General features: G+C 32.0%; 1 protein-coding gene across 1 annotated transcript; it reads left to right on the top strand.

Annotated features, from left to right (window-relative positions):
- Positions 1–543: 543 nt before the first annotated feature.
- Positions 544–12500, top strand: LOC115244475 (prolyl 3-hydroxylase 2-like). The gene is made up of 11 exons (XM_029822140.1): positions 544–5196; positions 6045–6309; positions 7276–7600; positions 7871–7996; positions 9175–9311; positions 9474–9629; positions 10320–10571; positions 11007–11099; positions 11241–11391; positions 11739–12156; positions 12330–12500. The coding sequence occupies exons 1-11, from the start codon at positions 4973–4975 to the stop codon at positions 12421–12423; spliced, it is 2241 nt and encodes a 746-aa protein (XP_029678000.1). The 5' UTR covers positions 544–4972; the 3' UTR covers positions 12424–12500.
- Positions 12501–14835: the final 2335 nt, after the last annotated feature.

The following is a 14835-nucleotide window of genomic DNA, read 5'->3' as shown; positions in this document are numbered from 1 at the left end:
TAATTGCTGTAGATTCTAGATCGATCAATAGCTATACAGGATGAATACCTAACTTGATCATCTTAAATTATTTGTAAACTTCGTTGTATGAAAAAGTATTTCAAACAAAATTCGCATAATATCAAAGAGGAGACGAATAGCACAGTAATCCGTTATTTATCGTTTTTTTTAAATTGAAATATGAAAATTGTTTGAAATTATTTTTAAATAGAGTACTCGACATTTTATTTTAAAATTCGAAAAGAATACCAAACGTTTAGTAAAAACGCATGCAGATAAATATGTACCAAGAAATGTATCAGAATTTCCCAAATGTACCGCACTACCTACTAATAGCAGATTCTTGAGATAAAAATGTTTAAGCTGCTATTATTATTATTATCACAGTATTCGACAGATTAATTATCTGCACGAGAAAATAATGATCTTCATATATATAATTATATATAGAATATATTTTCATATATGTTCTTTTTCTCTACTTTCTGTCTGCTTATACAGGTATATGTATATATATTTGTGATTAGTATATTGACTTTTTTTCCCGAGTCATTAAAAACTATTATATAATTTTTATTTTAAGTATTAAAATTCTCACTTCTAAATGAGTACAGAATAGTTTTCTTCTATTAATTAATAGGAGGTCTAGAATACTCTGTGTACGTGTATGTATATGTTGTACATATGTATGCGTATGCGTGTACGTATGTATAAAATTACTGATTAACGGCATCAAAGATTCTATTTATTAGTAGAATAAATCGATATTTTAAGAAGTTTCTTTTTATCTATTATCGCAGAATTTGAAATCGGCTTTATACGGCCTGAGGTAACGTCAGTTTTAACCGATTTATTAACCGATTTATTCTGTCGTCCGTCCAATTGTACGAATGTTAGCGCCTACTTTATGTGACTTTGCTCACAGCAGTAAAGTTTAAATGTCCATATTGCTCATTAGTTAAATAAAACGCGAAACGTTCACTGTGCGATAACATTAATAAGCTCCTAGACGTAAGAATATTTAAGATGAAAACTATGTGTGTATGTATATGTCAAGCACTTTGAACGGTTGGGCAACTTGGAGTTTTAAAGCGATTCTCAAAACGCATCCAGCGATATGTCTTCTTGTTAAATTTGTTTTTAAATTTTCATCTTGTAATCAATCTTGATATATGTATATATATATATATATTTGTTTTTTCGGGAGTATATTTGTACGTTCAAGTTTTGTGTTAATATTTATAAATTTCTAATTCTGTTAAAGTAAAATCACATGATTTCACAATTTTCTCTTTTCACTTTAAACGTTTTGAGATAAACTTATTAAACGTATTTGGGAAAAAAATCTCTGCATCTTCATAATGAGCTACGTAAATCAAACTGATTTTGACGTAATGCGTGGAGTTGACAATTTATATTATACTAAACAAATGTGATGTCTTTAATTATATAAATTAATTAACATTACATTTCGTACAAGATTCTTATTATCATACATAAAAATTTTGTATTTCTGTCTTGTTTGTACACTTCTGTGCATTGTATATGTTATTGAATTATATTGATGTAGTAGAGTCTCGTTAATTTTGGCCATCCGAGGGATACGAGGAGAATTCTTGGGAAACAAAAATTAACGATAATTAACGGAGAGCTATATTAAATTAAATTAATACATATCTCTCCCCTCTCCACAGTGCGAGCTGCTCAATCGCCGTATGCTTGCGCGAATGCAGTTACACATACGAAGACATGATCTACTCGTTGCTCGTTGTAACATAAAGAAGGCGCAATATTAGTGTTTGTTAAAGTATGTATTGAAATATATCGAAGTTAAGGGCCAAAATTAAGGAGTCTACTGTACTAACGTTGATGTCTGTTATGTGTCTAGTTAAGGCTTAAAGTCATTGTAAATTTTTGCGATTAAGACGCGGCTAAATTTCCTGAACATGCTGCGTGAGCCATATTTAATATGATAGAAAAAATAAACAGAAAATTTTCTGTATAAATTTATGAAATTCATGATTTGTAAATGTCAGTGAAATCATTTTTTATTGTTAATAGAAAATTTTTTCATGAATTATTGATTGTGTCATTTTCATTTATTACTGTTATATATTGGGTCAGTCAATAATTAGCTTCTGTATTTTGGCTTTTATTAGCAGGAAAAAGAGAAAAATGAATAAGATGAGGGAAAAAAGAGGGAGAGAAAGAGAAAGGATGGGAGGGGAAAAAAATGAAAAGAAAGAATGAAGGAAGGGAGAGTAGAGGGAGAGATCGCGCATAATGACGCATCGTTACGAATTTAGAAGTTTGCGCGCGCGTGTGTGTGTATATGTGTGTGTTCGACCTAAGTATTTCGCTATCCCAGTATCGTAAACGTAGCGCCTTAAAACGATTAGATGATTCTTTCGACGTAATACGATTATAATCAGAAAATTAAGATGTAATAATAAAGGAAATGCTGGATGTTTCCGCATAAGTTTCGCGTATAATATAGATATAATATGGAATAATCAATGTTTACATAGGCTGTCATAGTTATAGTTAGCGCACACGCGTGTATGAGTTATTATTATATATCATAAACGAAACATTATTGTTATTTCTTTTTGAGTCGCTTAGAAAGAGAGAAGGAGATAATCCGTTTTATTGTCGTCATATGCTTAAATATATAAGCGACATCACCATAATCGATGCGAGTTAAGATAAAGGAGAAAGTCGCCGTAAAGGATGCCGACTTTTAATATTGTATGTGAATTTCTTCTCGTAAGAGCCAATCTCTTTTGTAGACGTTAAGAATGAAGTCGAAGTGTATCTATAATAATCGTAGTTAACGAAACGAGTAATTTTATCGCGAATATATATGCATGTGTGTACGCGTGCGAAATTAATTTACACACGTTGAAATTTTTTCCGAGATCTCAAATAAGAATTGAGATCTACCAAAAGTGAGATATGCGAACACTTCGTTGAGAATTGAAGAATTTTGTGCAAGAATGATAATAATTCCATAATTCGTAAAATCTATCTTAGATGCGATTTATAGATGAATGGATAAATTAACGATCATCACACTTATCTTTTCGCACTGCATATAATTGTTAGATATATTGTTTTAGCAGACTTTTTGTGTGTTGGTGATGCTGCGTGCCGGGAAGAGAAGGGAAGGAGAGCTGAGGAGAGCGCTGTTCGAAAAGAAATCTTATTATTTCTTTTTTTTTTCACTTTCCTTTTTTTTGTCGGTTATATAACACATAACGAATGTTTTAAGAAATTACTCGGCTCTTTTGTTTGCGTGTATTCGGCAGCTTGAAGGAAGAAGCGTCGGCTGCGTGCACACCCTTTTGTATTATTAACGAGAGCAGTGGTTGTACTCGAGTGTGATTGTAATAAGATTCGGATTTGTATAAATATCAATGATTTATTGATTGTCTCGAACCCGCCATTGTTTGATTTAATAACCTGGTTATTCATTATTAATTATGTAAACATTATTTTTTTCGCCTATTATTATATATTAAATGCACTATTTTATATACTTTCTTTATCTATCATTATGTAATAAATTAGTGACATGTACAATACATTGCCTGACAGTCCGAATAGGACTCTCAGGGAAGTATGATATTACTATTCGCCTGTGTTTGCATTACTTGATATGCAAAGACATCAGAAACAAAACACGCAGTGTCTAGACGAGAAAAGAGAAGTTCTGTTTCAATTTATTTAATAGCGTTCTCGAATGAAGCAGGTTTAATCGCTCTCAGAGCGATTAAACCCAATTTGTCATGAACATATCCGACCAAAAATAGATTTTGAATCTGATTAATATAAATAATACATTAATAATATATATAATATAAAGTACATTCCATTTGACACTATTTTGGCTTTAAAGCACAAGATTCCTTGCTCTGATTAATTAATCGAACGCTTACTCGAAATATTTCATTCCATATTTAATCTAATAATCCTAGTACCACAAGACGGAGTTTATAACGTCATTAATCGCTATCAGAGCAATCAAACTTGCTTCACTCAAAAACACTATAAACTGCCAGTTTTTTATACATACATGTGTATATCATTATGTATCTCCGAAAAAAAAATAACGCGTTAATTCCGAGATTTTCACTTTGAATACTTTGTATTTCTTTCAGAGACTACTATTTCATTGAAGAAAAATGATCGTCTTGACTCCATCTATCGCTCTTTTCAGTTTGTAAAAGAGTTATGCAGAAACACTTATTGTATACATATAGCATATATATGTATATATTTGGTAACAAGTGCTTGTTCGATAATATGCTGTAATGTATGAGCATAGATTTATGATATTAATTAATTAAATTTATTTAGTTATATCATTTTATTGTATAATATATTTTCGAATTATTCGGGCCCATTAAAAATTGCTTGCACTTTTTCCGGTTAATAAAGCAAAATATCGGAAATAATTTGCGAAATATATGAATTGAAGAAAAATAAAAGCTTTCACATTTACGGTGGCATGAACGGTAGTATTGATATACGATTATCTTAATTAGAGTTTTAATCGTAAAATAGCGATTAAATAGGTAACGATATAAATCGCGTTTTAAATCGTAAAAAATTCTGAAATAATTAATTTCTTAAGACCATTCAATCTCTGAATAAAAATATCAAATTAATGAGACTTGTTTTTGCCTCAAAAAGAAAAGTTGCCTGCTATATTTCGTGTACTTTCTTCAATATTGCCTCCTTTGTATTTTTTATTAATATTATTTTACTCAACATATGTCATAAAATCTTAATGCGAAATTACACCATGTCTTTGTGAATCAGCCTGTATTTATAACAGTACGCTTGTGTATGTGCGTGCGTGCGTGCGTGCGTGCGTATACGATCACGACTGACCACGACCCACGCTCCAAACCCAACTCGATGTTTTCTCAACGACTCGGGACAGTCTTTCGTGAAGAATCGTGAGAGGATGTGGCTGGTTGTTTCGCTCCTCGTACTCTTCGCAGTGTGCACGTGTCGCGCTGATGATGAGATCGAGATCAACGAAATCGACGACCGCGTTTCGGCTGCTCCACGCGAAGCGCAACACGTGCGCGACGCTACGCTCGGAGAGATCTATGAGAACGCGGTCCAGGCCTATCTCGAGGAAAACTGGGACGGTTGCGTTGCGGGATTTAACGATGCTTTGCATGGGTATGTCGTTATTATTCCATTGCTGATATCCTCTTTTATAGATTACATTAATTCCAAAATATTTTAAATCTCTGTAATTAATTCTAAATATGTTATTCATTAAAGAAAGCAGTTTAAGCGTTTAAAATTAAATATCTTTCTGTTTATAATTTTTTTTTGTACATATTTCGAATATCTTTTCAAATTATACATTTATTTCATTTAAATAAACTAGTCGATTGTAGTTTGTAATTAGGAATACACACTTATATATATGAATATTATATACAATAAGTATATACTAAATATGTACAATTATATATACAATATATATTTATAATTGTATAAATACAATTGTAAGCTATTTGATATATACACACTCAATAATCTAATTTGCAACTTTTCCGCAATGGATCCCATATTTAAACATACCTTATAAATCATGGTCGAATATATTTCTTCCGTGAGCTAAAAGTTTTAATAACGTACTTAATTTTGATTGCAATAAATCTTTTTTAATATATTATATATCGTAACTATAATGTGACAAAGAAAAAAAAAATTAATATAGTCTTTTTTGCAACTTTAGCAAAATGAATCTCTCTAAAGAAAATTTTTTTGACATTGAGTACATACGAAATATCAATACGATGTATATGTAGGTATATTACGGAGTCCACATTGATGGCAATATATAATCAAGGCAATGTATAATAACAAGATCATTTTTTTTTTCATAAATATGCAACATTTTACAGAAATAAAATAGCTAGTCCATATATTTTTTTCGTAAATATGCAGCATTTTGCAGGTATAAAATAGGAAGACCATATTTTCTTTTTTTCATATAAATATGCAATATTTTACAGATATAAAATGTACAAACGTATGGTGACGATTTGCCGTCGCAAATGTAAAGCCGAGGCGGCTGGCTTCTCACCAATCCTCGCGAAGGACATTGAAGATTTGCACTTTTATGAGAGAAAAGTGAGAGAGACGCTTTGTTTAATGAAATGCAACCAGGATTACCGTGAGATCGCAGGTGCGGGGGCGCTTAAACGTCTCCCACGCGTTACGGAAGAAAAACTTGTCAATTTTACCATCTATGAGTATCTTCATATCTGCTATTTTCAAGTACGAAAATATATAATACATATATTTTATTATACTATATACAAGTATCAAACATGCTAAGTTTATAAATCGCCATTTATGAATTTTTAAAGAAAAAAATTATTTCAGCAGATTATCTTAATTTTAATATTATTTTTTGGATTAAAAAAGATGTTATAACTTGTGTATATTATATATTTCGGTATCTATCCTCCACATAGTTGCATGTAAAATGTCATTGCTTATTTTACCGTCCAATTAATGGATAATATTATGTATGATACACTAGTATCTCAATTTTATTTTGATTTAATTTATTATTTTATTAATTCCATCTTATAGCTAATAAATCGCGTTGCTTGGTTTCGTGTTCAGATATACTTGCGCTTATGGAAGATCTCGCAAGTACCGCGAAAATACCATACTCCCCCCGAATTCTAATCTGGTAGATTACGTAATTTCGGCATAACAGATTCTACGCCGGAGTTTGCTTTGTAAATAACGAGTCAAGCGATTTCAGCTTGACCTGAAAAACTGATCCGTATATCGTCATTTACTGACAGTCTAGCTCTATTTTTGAGAACTTCCGTAACTTATTTATATATAATACGAGAACTATGGAACTTCCGACATCTGAATCAAACAAAATTTATTTATAACTTGACCATTCGTCATCAAAATTAAGATCTCGGAATATTTCATATGTTTCCTGTCTAGCACTCGTAGAGCTATAACTGCTATCTTCTTATCAAGAAACCTTGAGATAATTGGAAAAATAATGAAGCTACGGATATATGAGGCCATTTATTTGATATTTGCGAAGAATACGATAATCTCTTCAAATATTTTCACAATATCGTAAAATTGTTCTTCCCGGAATTTAAATCACAAAACAAAGTAAAATAAATTGTCTAACAAAATTGTTAATTACTAATTATTAATTATTGTGATATAAAGATTATCGTATTCACTGATAAATTTTTATAGAAAGGAAGATATCAAGATGCAGCGAATGCAGCCTATACCTTTCTCTCCCTACATCCTAATCATGAAATGGCTATAAAGAATCTTAAATACTATCTGAATCTACCTGGCGTGATCGTGAAAGAAGTTGTGAATTTAGAGGCGGCTCCCTTTATGCAAATGTACGTTCGAGGAGTTCAGGCGTATGAAGCTGAGGATTATGTGAAGGCTATCGCCGAGTTTGAGACTTCCCTCGAATCTTACATGGAATTTGAGGAGAATTGCAGGAGCTATTGCGAAGGGCCCTTCGATCAAGGATGGTATCCTGAATTTACCTCTTCGGTAGCAAGTAAGATACAAGTGAATTTAATAGATACAAGTGAATAATAAATAACAAAATAATAATTAATAGATAATAATAAAATAAATAAATATAAATATAAAATATTATTATTCATATTAATGTATCTCAGAGATCTACATAATAAATGTATATATATGTGTGTACTTCAGTAAATTTTTAATGAAGATTATTATTAATTGCCAAAAAGTATTTTCCGTTTGTTATTACTTATTAATTATTTATTAATTTGTTATTACTTATTAATTATTTTTTTAGATCATTTTGTATTTTGTCTGAAGTGTAAACGTGGATGCTCACTTGCATTGAACAACGTGAATGGCAACTTTCGGGCTGATCTACTTAGAAGCCATTATAATTATTTGCAGTTCGCTTATTACAAATGTAAGTAGTTCAAACTTAAATTATTAATTTTATTATACTAATTAAAAAACAAAGTATTAATTAAAAACAAAATATTCTTCTTTCTCGATTGATCAGAGGAGGACATTAAAATACGCGGACTATATTATTATCGAATACGTGGTGCTATTAACGTTTATGTAATTAATGAGATATTTATTATTACGTAATGCAATACTTAAAAACGATGTAATGTTTACGTCTATGAGAATTTATCCATACATTGATATTTTGATAAGAGTTTCAGACTCTGCTATAAAAATATCCACACACATACACATACACATATTACACGCACATACTATATATGCTGGATGTTCTACGTGATTTGAAAATCTATATTTTCGTTGCAAATAGAAATACAAAAAAGTGTTTCAGAAAAAAGTTGCCTGAATTGGAATAAATATAATCAGCCAAATTTTTTTTTTAATCTTATTTTTTTTAGATATCAAGGTCACGACAAAAAATTCACGAAAAGCATTTTTCATCTTTCAAGCATTATTTAAGATAAATTAAATAATTTTTAAATGATCTTCAAAACTTTATAATTAAATAAAATATAAATGTCAGTATTCTTTTTCCTTCTATAAATTCTGCAACTTTTCTCCAAAATTTTTCTTGTAGAAAAATTTACGCAAGATACGCAGCTTGTTCTATTAAAACGGAACATTTTAATAGAACAAGCTGCGTATCTTGCGTAATACAAAAATTTTAACAACTAAAACACTGACATAAAATGTAATTGTCGTGAATTCAAATGACCTCGTTGCGACGTGTCTCTATTTGTTAACAGGGGCGATTATTCTAAAAGCTTTATCAAACAATTTCTTGAGTTATCTTTCATGGCAAAATTAATTGGATTAATCTTTACATTTTAGCAATTATTCAAATGCCAAATTGCCTTTTCTGAAATTGTCTATTATATACTTAAAATAATATTTGTACAAAATTTACTTAGATTTTAACTCAAAAAATTTTTTACGTATATATATATATATATTTACTATCTCTTCTAATTTATATAAAAATTTAAATATATATATACATATATATTTTTAAAAAGAGATAAATAAATATAGCAATAAAAAATGTTAACTTGAGAATTAATAAAAAGAAGAATGTATAAAGTACATAATAATTTTTATTTATTTTATGTGCAGTGGGAAATTTGAAAAAAGCTTGTGCAGCAGTTGCGAGTTTTTTATTATTTCTACCCGCTGACGAAACAATGCTTCACAATAAAGATTATTATAGCAGTCAGCCGAAAGTGGAGGAAGAATACTTTACGCCAAGAGAAGTATGTAAAGGAAATAGACAGATTTATTAGAAATTAAAATTTTAGAATAGATAATACAGATTTAATATTAAAAAAATATCATCTGAATTTAAATATGAAAATGGAAAAGTGTTAATAGTTTTAATTAGAATTAAAACAAGTTATTATGAAGATCGTTTTCAGGAGGCGCTTTCCTATGTGAAACGGCAAGAGTACGAATTGATGTTGTTGTATTATATATCGGAAGAATTCGCGGTGATAGATGCTAAATTTAATGAGTTTAAAAAGAAGACTAACACAAAAAAGGCTGAACAAAAAGATGAACAGAATTTAGGAAAGGTATATATAAAAGAAAAGATATAAGTTAACAAAAAGAATCACTTACTGACAAATAACTTACAAATAATTTTCCGAGACCATTATTTGTTGCTCAATCCATACGGATTGATAAGCAATTGATAAAAAAAACCCTTTATTGTACGCTGTCATTTGCATTTCTGTTCGAAGGATGATGCGCGCATAAACGTGACCATTGGATATCATTTCTAGATCGATCAGTTAAAAATGATCGGCGGATTTCGTTGTTCAAGTGTGCATCGTTTTTAGTTTTAATACCAGAAAATTTTAATTTTCTATGTATTATTATATATTTGTATCCACACAATTTGTACACAATAAAATACTAAAAATTATATAAACTTTTATTTTAAAAATATATTACGTTCTGTGTAATATTAAGAAAACTAAAATTAAAGAAATAACATATACAAACATACAACATATACATATATATAAGATATTAAAATTGAAATAATATTGCATACGATGCATTTTTATCAGTCTCCCGCGTCATCGCCTGCTTAAATGCAACCCTACTTACTTCTTTCTTCATAATGACACAGAAATACAGGCGTCATATGTGAAATTCTCAAGGCAAAATGATAATAAATTAAAAAGATCCAAATTCTATCTTTATAAAGGTATACATATTATCTCATTCTTTATACATTTTATCTTTCATCTTTTTAGTATCCTTTCTCGATCTTGCATCCACCTCCGGGTCACTCACCATCCAGGAGGACACAATTCTTTGGTAATCTATCAATATTCCGGGATGAGGAGAAAACGGAAATACAAAGAAATTATGCCAAAGAGTGGTTAGAAGTCAGTGGCAATGTACAAATAATAGCAGGAGAAAAAGAACTCGGCGGAAAAAATCGCTACGCAGTTGACGGTTTTCTCAACTCCATCGAATGCGATCTGCTTATGCAACTAACTCAGGTAGATAAAATTTTCAGAGTTTTTATTATCTCCCACTGCTGTCATATTGAATTGCAGTTCTAAAATTATAATTTATAACGAAAGATCGTTGTGATGTGACAGAGTATTTTGTAGACCGGATGATCGTATTCAGCATAAAAAAGTTACAAAAATAAGTATTCTAGAATTACCTCTATATCGTTCTATAATTATCTATAATTATATTTGGACGCGTACTTTATAATATCTTTGTTTGGAAGATCCTGATATATAGATGTGATCCTGACATAAAACCGTGTTCGAGTAGAAGTTTATCTTCACTCATTTTTAAATCAGACATCTTCGTTGTAAAGCGATTATACCCGTACCTTTTCCCTGCGCTCTGAAAAAAAATCTATATTGTTTCTTAAAAAAGTCGCATATATATATTACAGAAATAATTCACAAATATTTTAGATCGCTATAGAAGGTGATGGCTATGAAGAAAACAAGAGTCCGCATTCACCTTACGAGCGTTTCGAAGGTGTGACTGTTGGCAGGATGGCGTTGGTAAGAATTATCTATACCGAGAATATTTTATATCAAGATATTATCTACGTCTCTTTTATATTTCTTATCGTTTGCCAATATGATGCTAAAATTTGAGAAAATTTAAAAGAAAAGAAAAAGACAAAAAGGAAAAAATTGCAGATGATGTACTTCAATCTGACGAAGCCGGATCTACTGGAACTGTTCCTGGAACGCACAGAAGCGGTTCGCGATCATGTGGAAAGGTATTTCGACCTTGACTCACCACTGTATTTCACCTACACCCATTTGGTCTGCCGAACGGCTTTACCCGGTAATTTTCATCTGACGCATCCTCGTGCTTCTGACGTCACTTTTTGCTGACATGCTCTCACCGTAAGAATTGGTATGGCATATAAAGATTAATCGCGATATCAGAAGATGATCGATCAGATCGTATTTCATCATGAATCTGTTCGTTTTCAACTCTATTGTATCCTTAAAATATCCCTAAAATATTTTTTATTAACAAAATAATCGCCAAGATATAAAATGGAAAAATATATTCGGCTACTGAATAGTAGCAAGTTGTTTAAGTACATGAAGAAAAATTAGGTACGAATAGCCGTTAGTCGGCAGAAAATTTATTTTATCGTCATTATCATTCCTCATCGCTTTTAGATTCGCCGGTGGATCGGACGGATTTGAGTCATGAAATTCACGCTGATAATTGCGTGATAAAGGACGGAGGTTTCTGTCTACGGGAGGATCCTGCGTACACGTGGAGAGATTACTCGGCGATTCTGTATCTCAATGACGATTTCGACGGTGGCGAGTTTTTTTTTGTTGAGGACTGGAAGAATCGCCGCATCCAGGGCATTGTTCGGCCTCGGTGCGGACGTATGGTGGCGTTCTCCGCCGGTGGTGAGAATCTTCATGGTGTTCGAGGTGTGCGCAACAATAGGAGGTGCGCTGTGGCATTGTGGTTCACCCAGGATGAAAAATATCTGGAGTATGAGAGAATGGTGGCGAACACCATGCTGACGAGAGTTCGCACCTTGGGTACTGTGCAACACGAGGATATCCGAATACCTTTCAGGTAAAAGCATAGAATTTATAATGAAAATATCTGAATATTCATATTTGTTTTAGTCTAAGTTTAAAATAGTATCCATATTTTTTATGCTTTGATAATATTCAAAGGTGATACACTGCCTTATGAAAATTTTGGGAAAAAATTTCGCAAATAATTAATACTTTGTTCCTGTTTAGATACGAAGACGTGTTGATCCAATGTTTTAAAGAAGACGAAATGTTGAGGAACATATTGAGAGAAGGAAGAGGCAACAAAAAAAAGCAACATTGATAAAAATTTGCAAAAAAATTTACGTATATACCTTCCTCCTTCTCCCTCTTTTTACACACACATGTACACACACACACACACACACACACACACACACACACACACACACACACACACACACACACACACACACACACACACACACACACACACACACACACACACACACACACACACACACACACACACACACACACACACACACACACACACACACACACACACACACACACACACACACACACACACACACACACACACACACACACACACACACACACACACACACACACACACACACACACACACACACACACACACACACACACACACACACACACACACATACACACACACACACACACACACACACACACACACACACACACACACACACACACACACACACACACACACACACACACACACACACACACACACACACACACACACACACACACACACACACACACACACACACACACACACACACACACACACACACACACACACACACACACACACACACACACACACACACACACACACACACACACACACACACACACACACACACACACACACACACACACACACACACACACACACACACACACACACACACACACACACACACACACACACACACACACACACACACACACACACACACACACACACACACACACACACACACACACACACACACACACACACACACACACACACACACACACACACACATTTTCGTATATACCTTCCTCCTTCTCCCTCTTTTTACACACACATGTACACACACACACACACACACACACACACACACACACACACACACACACACACACACACACACACACACACACACACACACACACACACACACACACACACACACACACACACACACACACACACACACACACACACACACACACACACACACACACACACACACACACACACACACACACACACACACACACACACACACACACACACACACACACACACACACACACACACACACACACACGCGCGCACATATATATATATATATATATATATATATATATATATATATATACTGCACATACACACAAAATATATATTATTTTTTATGCGCACACACGCGAGATATTTCATATAAAATTTTTTTGATAATTTTTAATTATTTTTATGGTATAAGAAAATATGCAATACCTTGTAAAGTATTCACTGTTCGGTAAATTGATTTACTTTAATACTTCTAAATATAGAATAATAAAATGAGTTAATTATAGAGTTATTATAATTAATTCTATTTTTTATTCCATAAAGAACTCATCTTAACAAATATTTTAATGGAAGAGTGAGAATTTTATACACACAAGATATTGCATATTTTATATTACAATATATGTCCAAAATAAAATATATCTCAAATGATGGAGAATAGTGAAGAGAATTATCCAACAGCCAAATCTGTTCGAACAGATTTTTTCTGCTACAAATTTTTGTCAGTAAAAAGGCTACAAATTTAGTACAGAGTTAATTTTAATTATATCGATAGGCTATCAGTAGATCAGTTATAGAGCATGTTTTAATGAGAGAAGGCCGGTATTGAAATATATATTCAGATATAATAGACATATCTAACATCCAATTATGTAATCTGATCAACTGATAATCAATAGAAACATTTTTGCTTCATAATTTGAAAACTGTTGATTTTAGGACACACATGTACAAAAACTTTTTTATTTATTCTAATGAGTACATACTAGATGCAGGTATGTAAAGTTTGTACATACCATGAATTTCTGAACACCGTGTGTGTGCGTGCGCGCGCGCATGCATACATATGTACACAGATGAGAATATATTTAATCCCAAAAAATACCTCATTCGACAAGTAATATAAAGTATGTATTCTATTCTATTTATACAACAAAGTCTGTTACGAAAATATGTAATGTTAATGTTGTAGAATTAATTTTAACAACTTTACTGTGTGTTAAAGTTTTTCTAGTCCGCACATACATATGTACAATAAAGTGCACAAACTCATTGCATATCTCTCATATATGTAATTAATTTTTGAATTATTTAATTAATTAGTATAATTTAAATGTGAAAAGAGCGCGCAGAAGATGTATATAGGCCGTTTTACGATTATCGCAACAACCATTTATAGAAAATATCCTAAATCTTTATTATAGAGAAAATGGACATATTACATGTCAACGAGTTTACATAACCGCTTGTTATCACGCAGCATGTGTATATCGTATTATAAATACGATTTATACTCTCCTCGTATAAGAGTTATATATGCACAATTGCGTTTTAATTGTTTGGCGGTATGCGTTTTCTTTCTCTCCTTTCTTTTCTACCTTTTATCATGCGATGCCGAGCTCTGGCATCACATGATAT

Source organism: Formica exsecta, unplaced genomic scaffold (genome assembly GCF_003651465.1).
Source record: "Formica exsecta isolate Colony F162 unplaced genomic scaffold, ASM365146v1 scaffold82, whole genome shotgun sequence".
Taxonomy (NCBI): domain Eukaryota; kingdom Metazoa; phylum Arthropoda; class Insecta; order Hymenoptera; family Formicidae; genus Formica; species Formica exsecta.
This window is presented reverse-complemented; position numbering and strand designations above follow the sequence as displayed.

Coding starts and splice junctions, on each gene's coding strand:
- LOC115244475 (XM_029822140.1), top strand. CDS start 4,973: ATGTGGCTGGTTGTTTCGCTCCTCGTACTCTTCGCAGTGTGCACGTGT. Junction 7,601..7,870: donor ATTTACCTCTTCGGTAGCAA/GTAAGATACAAG, acceptor TTATTTTTTTAG/ATCATTTTGTATTTTGTCTG. Junction 9,630..10,319: donor ATGAACAGAATTTAGGAAAG/GTATATATAAAA, acceptor TCATCTTTTTAG/TATCCTTTCTCGATCTTGCA.